The sequence below is a fragment of the Dendrobium catenatum genome, unplaced genomic scaffold, assembly GCF_001605985.2.
Source record: "Dendrobium catenatum unplaced genomic scaffold, ASM160598v2 fragScaff_scaffold_665, whole genome shotgun sequence".
Classification (NCBI taxonomy): domain Eukaryota; kingdom Viridiplantae; phylum Streptophyta; class Magnoliopsida; order Asparagales; family Orchidaceae; genus Dendrobium; species Dendrobium catenatum.
In genome coordinates, this window is record NW_021319127.1 from 563,483 (window position 1) to 571,307 (window position 7,825).

Below are 7,825 nucleotides of genomic sequence, written 5' to 3' on the forward strand. Positions count from 1 at the left end.
ATCAGAGGCTCAACTGTGTCGGCTGTGGCACCACCAAGCAATGAAGCATATGCCATCAAATCACAAACTTCACATTCAAAGTAATTGACGTCCATCATCATCTTATATCTAAAAATAGTATGTTATATGTATATGAAATTATATCTTTAATATACTTACAACGAACAGAGTATTGAGAGCTCGATACTTATCATTTCAAGAAACATAGTGGAAAGGACTAACCTCTCACCTCTAGATAGGAAAAGGACATGGAACTCACACATCCTATTGCTGCGCGACTTGCACAAATGCAAGCCATGCAGGTATTGCAGAGGGAAACTTGCCCGTGGAGGCGTTTCCTTCTGCCGAGAATTGCAGTGTACAAAGTTTCGTGGGAGTGATGGATGCTCTGAATTGTGGAACTCTACTTGCTGCCTTCGAAGATGCCATTGCAGAGTGTTGACATAATCTCTCGTTCCATGGTGGTAGCGTGGCGCCATAACTTATTTGATTGACTCCATAGCTATAGATCTTTCCTGCGACGAAAAGAAAAACATTTCTTAACATCGAGCCAGCGGGAACTCTGGTCCTGATATTATCTAGCGTGAGAACTATGCGCCATGGCTACTCACAGTGCAGCAAGCACATGACGCAAAAATTGATCGCCCAAGCATAAACTTGGTAAGGAGAAGATTCCAGGTGATTAATTACATTATCGTTCAATAGGTACAATAAATCATTCAAAAAGTGGAGTCTTGATTAAGTAATTCTTATGTTTTTTAATATTATTGGTATAAGGGATGGCAACTTAAACCAATGGCGTGAATGGTGAGATGTATCCTTTGATATTTGGCGGAATGCACCAACATTTTCTGCAGGTGCTGACCATCACGTCCCTCAAGGTGAACTAGCTTTAAAATTTTTGGTTATTTCTTTGAATTTTAGATTTCGTTTGAGACAGCTTTCTTATTACTTATGAAAGCACTTTTTAGTACATAATTTTAAATTTTTTGTATCTTAATTTTATTACTTTTAATTATATTATTATTTATTACGTCATCCGGTTCGACCCCGGTTCGACCGGTCAAACCGGTCGAACCATGAACCTCTCGTTCTTCTGGTTCGTTGTCCGGTCCGGTTTTCACAACCTTGATTACAATAATGTGTTGCGTATATAATGTAGCCGGACCTAACAGCACCAGGGGTTGATATTTTAGCGGCATGGTCTCCGCTTAGTAATCCTAAGGTACCATATAACATTATATCAGGCACATCCATGTCTTGCCCTCATACAACAGGTGTCGCCGCTTATGTCAAATCATTTAATCCTACTTGGTCTTCAGCTGCCATAAAGTCTGCTCTTATTACCACTGGTAAGCAACCTTTGGAACATGCCTATGAAATGCAAATTCAACTTATAGTTTTTCTTTATTCAATCTTAATAAATTAACTTAAATTTTAATTTCAATTCTTGTAGTCTATGTGATGAGCTCAACTAAGAATGCAGAGGCAGAATTTGCTTATGGAGCTGGTCACATAAACCCACTCGGAGCTTTGCGTCCTGGTCTTATCTATGATGCCCAAGAGGTAGACTACATCAAAATGCTATGTGGTGAAGGTTACAGCACTAAAAATCTAAGACTTGTCACTGGAGATCAGAACAGTTGCACTTCTACCAATAATGGAACGGTTTTTGATCTCAACTATCCCACCTTCGCTTTGCAAGCCCAACATGGAAATACCTTTTCAACTTCCTTCCAAAGAACAGTCACTAATGTGGGACTGTCAAATTCCACTTACAAGGCGATCGTGAATGCTCCTTCTAGTCTCAAGATTAATGTTGAACCAAATGTCTTATCTTTTGAAGCTCTTTTGGAGAAGAAATCATTTTCAGTCAAAATTGAAGGGGATGCTCCAACGACCACTATCTCAGCTGTTTTGATTTGGAGTGATGGTACTTATAATGTTAGAAGTCCAATTGTTGTTTATACCATCTAAAAAAGCAGTTCTCATCCACGATGAGTAACTTCCATTAATGATTGTATGCTTTTTAAACACAATGTATTTGCTTTGCTTAGTAATTATGTCAATGTTCCTATCAATGATGTAATGCATTCTATGCTGGAAAATTTGTTTTCTTAATTATTCTCTTAGTTTTTGTTTTTCAATTCCATAATTGCTATCATATTTTTACATGTTTTATTTCCATTTATTCAAGAACTTATGATAAAAATTTCTATGAATATCCTAGAGCTCATGTCATGTAGCATGGCTTTATAGTGAAAGCAAGAAATAAGGGCATTCTCATTGCTCAAGAAGTCCTCAAGGAATTCAAGGATATGCTAAAGAAGTCCTCAAGGAATTCAAGATAGATGACTCTAGTTTCTATTGGAATATTTATGTTGTCCAAAATTTAATTTATGAATGTGAAAAACTGGATCCAACTCATTACGAAGTTCTTGTTGGAAGCTTATGCTACTTAATTTATAAAAGACTATATGTTATGTTATGTTGTTGGAATCGGTAGTCTTGACATGGAAGATTCAATAATAACACATTTTAGAACTATGAAGGGAATATTTGATACATCAAAGGAACAACTAATTATAGGTTTGTTTATTCTTCTTCTAAAAAAAGTTTAATTAAGAAAATTACTTATGAACTAAATAAAACTTAAGGTAATCATTTAATTATGTATTGGTCATAATTATTAAATATGATGAAAATTAGTTTTATGGATTATAAACATAATTAAACTTTACAATTCTCAATATTTGCTCAAGAGTTTGATGAGAAATACAAAAAATTTGGAGAATCACATTATCTTAATTACTTTTCCCATAAAATTTTAAAATATGTTGGATTAAATTTTTTTTAAGAATTATTTAATCATCTATTTTTAGATTAATTTTATTACGAATAACGATATAGTGTGATCTATCATTAGTCTATCGAATACTAAAAAAAATATTTAACAATTAATTTTTTGACTAGGAGACTTTTCTAGATGGTGGGGAGTGTTGACAAATAGGTTTGAATAGAGCAGTTTAATGAGTAAGCTAGATAGCATTGAAGGATTTTATAAGTTCTCTTACATGTATATTGAAAATAGGTGGACCTTTTAGCAACATGGTCCCCACTTAGTATATTAGAGTACTATATAACAATATATCAATCACGGCTATGAATTTCCCTCATACAACAGAGGATATCATTGATGTTAAATCAATTAGGTTTCATTTTGGAAAACATTTTTGCCTCTTTCTATAGCAACTTTAAGTCTTGATCTAATCTAAAATATTGCTTTAGAATGCAACCAGAAAACTATTACAAATGAAACTTTAATCTAACTTGCTGATCTTTAACTGTCATAAAGTATGTTCTCATTTGTGATGATAATAATAACTATATGTTTTGCAGTCATCCATACTTGCCTCATAAATGCAAATTCAACTTAATGTTTTTCTTCATTCTATCTTAAGAAATAAAATTTAAATCATTGCAATCTATGTAATGAGCTTCACTAAGAACGAAAAGGTACAATTACTTATGGTGTTGGTGATATAAATTCACTTGTAGCTTTGAATCCTGGTCTTATCTATGATGTCGAAAAGATAAACTACATCAAGATGTTATGCGATAAAGGCTACAACACCAAAAATCTAAGAATTATCATCAGAGATTATTGCAATTGCACATTTGCACATAATAGAATAGAATATCAATTTAACACACTTTACCAACTATACTAAGGTTGAGAGGTGGCATAATTATTCAGAAATTTCATAAATTCATACAGAAGAAATCAATCGGTGAAATTTTATATTCCAATAGTCAAATTATCCAGAAAAGAGTGTGTAATAATATACCAAAAATTACGTGGTGAAACTTTTTCAAAACTCCAGAAAAATAAACTTATAAGCTTATTTTTTATAAGTATAAGCATTTTGGAATTGAAATAAGAAACAAAGTATGGGTTGCCTACATTGAGCTCGACAATTTTCTAAATCAACTGAATGGACGATTTCCAAATTTCAGTCTCCACAACTCCTCTCTTTTCTCTCTCCTCGTCTCCTCCCCTTTCTTGCTTCTTCTCGAGCAAGCCTGGAAATTGAATGGTATTAGCCAAATAGACTTAAATATTTTAATATTTAAAAACCATTATGCTGGCCTAGCACTGTTTTTTTTCAATAAGTGGAATTCTATACCTTTTAAAGATGTTAGCATTCTGAAATATTTTTTACCTATACATTTTTTAGGCTTTTAGCCTTCTAAAATTTTTGATATACATGTACCTGGTAAGGTATATATCTTCTGAGATTTTTTGATAATCATGTATCTTATGATGCTTATGTCTCTATAGTTTTAAGCAAACATATACCATTTGAGATTGTTTCCTTCCTAGGTATTACATATGCATATTTCTTCTAAGGCCTTTATATATATTTAAAGATTTTAAAATAATATTAAACCTTTTGAGGATTTTACTTTCTAAGTTTTCTTATTTAGTGGTGACCCTGTCAATCACTTGCTCTCATAGAATCTTTCTAATGAGGACCTTATCCACTACTAGCTTTTCATCGAAGCTATCTCATGGGTTTTTTTTCTTGGGGTTATGAGTAGTTTCTGTCTACCACTTACTCTCATGGAGTCTTTCTAATGAGGACATTATCCATTACTTGCTTCCCTTTGTAGCTACCTCATGGGCATACCTTTCTAGATTTATGAGTGGAGACCCTATTTGTCACATGCCCTCATTTGGCCTTTCCAATGAGGATCATGCCCACTATTAGCTTCAAACCTGTGATATACTAGAAATAATTCTAAATAATTAGATGATATATTCTAAATACAATTTAATAACATATATCTAAAAGTCATTATATTTTTAATACATTCATCTTAAAATAAATTATTAAATTTATTTTGATGAAAATTTTGATTAAAAGATTTTTATGCAATTTTTTTACGGTTAAAATTTATATCAAGATCAGGACTAGAAAAAAAACTATGCAAATGTGATGCATAGGAAAATTAAAATGAGTGATTAAAAGTTTCCAAAATTGCTTCATAATTAATACTTTTCTTGTTTTTTTAATCCACCATTAACACAAAATTAACATCACCAAATGAGATTAATGAAAAATTATTATGAAACTTGGGCTAAGACTCGTATAAATTAATTTTAAAAAAAACAAAATATTAAAAATTCTTTTAAATATAAAATAATCAAAAAATACTGTTAAGAACTTAATATAACTTTTTTGTTAAGTTCTGATTAATTAAAGCTAGTTATGTAATTCTCTATTGGCTAAATCTATAGTTTGCACAAATAATAGTTTTTTATTAGTTCAGAATATGAGGAAATAAATCACATACATGTGCGTGGTTTGAGATGTAGAAAGCCTCGAATGAGCTCCTACTAATTATGGATGCTGCGGCTTCTGTAGATTGCGCTTGCCGCTAGTGCTAATTTTGTAAAATGATTGTTGGGCTTTTTGGCAGAGCCATATATGGATTGAGCCTTTTTATTATATAGGGAGACAGCGGAGAAGATGGGCTGCTATAGAGCAAAGTTCTATATGGGGTCTTGGTTGGGTACCTATTGGGTACCCACGTTTTAGTCAGACGGGCTTCGCCCACTCACGCCCATCCATGGTGACTTTCGGGATGCCATACCCACCTATACCCTACCACTTTCCATGCTTTGTTGAATGCAGTCTGCCACGGACTGATTGCCTTGAGGCTTGTTGCCCTTTGCTCTAATTGCAAACTTTCAAGCCGCATATCAGAATTTATCATAGTCGCAGCGTGGTTAAGTGTTGCATACTAAGCAGTGAGGATTGCAGTAATATAAGATATATGGTGATTAGTAATATAAATCGAATTATCCTCCGATGTTGAGTACTCACTCATACTCACCCACAATGCCAAGGGTGTACTCATACACATATGGGTGGGTACAGGGTGGGTGTGGGTACCCAATGCAGGGCTCTAATGTAGAGGGTTTAGGGATGAAGTTGATTGAGAGATAAATATTGCTGGACTTTTGAGGAGGAACGACGGACACGTGAGGTCTGGCGAGGTGTGCGAATGAAACTTGATTGAGCAGGTCAAAAACATTCAAATTGACTATTGATGCGATAGTTGCAATCGAATGAAATTGTGAGATGTGTGACTGAGCGAAAATCGTGATCATGGTCAAAGATGTGATCAAGTGAAGATTGCGAGCTAGACAAGACACTCGATCAAGAGAATATTATAATCGTGATGAGACGTGATCGAGCAAGGAACAAGACCGTGGGGAGATTCACAATCGAGGTAAGATAATGATTGTTTAGAGAGTGCGATCTAGCGACAAACGCAAGGACGATGAGATGCGATCAACCAAATATCGTAAGCAAGACAGCTAATTCTTGAATTCGCCATTGGAAATTTAATATGAGATGACCTCTCCAAAAGTCAATTTCTGCCACATGAATTTAATAAAACGACGCCTCAAAAAAACTGAACATCTACAAATCAACTATAAAATTAATCTCAATGCATATCATATTCTACTACCACCTCAATTGTATATGTAGGATAACATAAGAAATTTATTCTGAATAGATCTTGAACAAACCATAACAATACACTCTATCTAATGTGATCTATTGTGATATAGGCGTCTTGATACGAGGTGTGTTACAACTCTTGAGAGTAACAAAAATTAATGACCGAGTATTGTTTCAATGAATCACCATAGAGTGGTCATTGATCCATATATAAAGTGGTTACATGGCATCTCCTTAGTAGTTAGTGATGACTACTAATATGGCATTAGGGCAAAATGTAAGATCTTCTAGAATCTAAAGAAAAATATGATGAGGATGATTGCATATTCTTAGTTGCTTGGCTGAGATTTGATCAAGCTATTAGCTCATGGAAGCTCTTATTGGTATGGGCCAAGTGATGGGATTCGGGGTTATTAAGTGATGAGATTCGGGGTTATTAGCTCATGCTATTGATGCATGTAGATTGAGTTGTTATAGATGTTGACAATGCCATCGTTGACCTTCGACCAATAATTTAGCTACAAAATGTTTTGTAAAATAATTCACATAAAAAATTCGTCGTCAGTGATTATTTTCAGACAATTAATTTTCCAGAAGAGCAAATAAAAAACATTTCGGCATTGATAATAAAAAAATTCAATTGTTTTTTTTAGTGTTTTTTATTCAATGTTATTAGCAATTTATCTAACGGCTTCTTATTTTCATCATTTTTTTTTATCAATTTATTTTTCATTACCACCACAACAACATCAAACCATCGTCCATGCACTACATGGGGTCAATGACATGAATCCTTTTTCTCCTAAAAAAAAAATCTTTATTATATATGATACGGCATCACAAAATTAGCTTGATCTGGCACGAATCTCGGTCGATGACATGAATCCTTTTTCTCCTAAAAAAAAAATCTTTATTATATATATGATTTTTAGGTAATTTGTCCATTTCCATCTTTTTTTTTTGTCTTTATTATAAGGGTTTTTAGTTCCCCCTCCCAAAAAAAAGTTTTAAAATACGATGATCTTTAAGAAATTGCCCTTGGAAGCCCCTGCAAAAGCGTTTCCCCTTGACCCTGCAACTTGATAGGGCAAGTCGAACCCCACCAGGGGGCGTTGCCCCCTTGGACCCCTTACATATCTATGAAGCGTACGACGATTAATGATATGAACAAATATCAGTGGAGCCAAATTCAAGGCAACTTCAAAATACATTTTGTAGAAATTGAATGATTGATCATTTTTAGTGACCATTCTCTTTTTGTCTCTATTTTTTGGTCGCTATTGACCCAT

The 7,825-nt window shown here is 33.8% G+C and overlaps 1 protein-coding gene across 1 annotated transcript in view; it reads left to right on the forward strand.

The window, feature by feature from the left end:
• LOC110111743 (subtilisin-like protease SBT4.4) overlaps positions 1-1,977 on the forward strand; it is a 2,887-nt gene extending 910 nt beyond the window's left edge. Inside the window, exons 5-6 of the mRNA XM_020843743.2 lie at positions 1,163-1,352; positions 1,457-1,977. Coding sequence (XP_020699402.2) covers positions 1,163-1,352; positions 1,457-1,977 — 711 coding nt within the window. The remainder of the gene's footprint in view (positions 1-1,162; positions 1,353-1,456) is intronic.
• Positions 1,978-7,825: the final 5,848 nt, after the last annotated feature.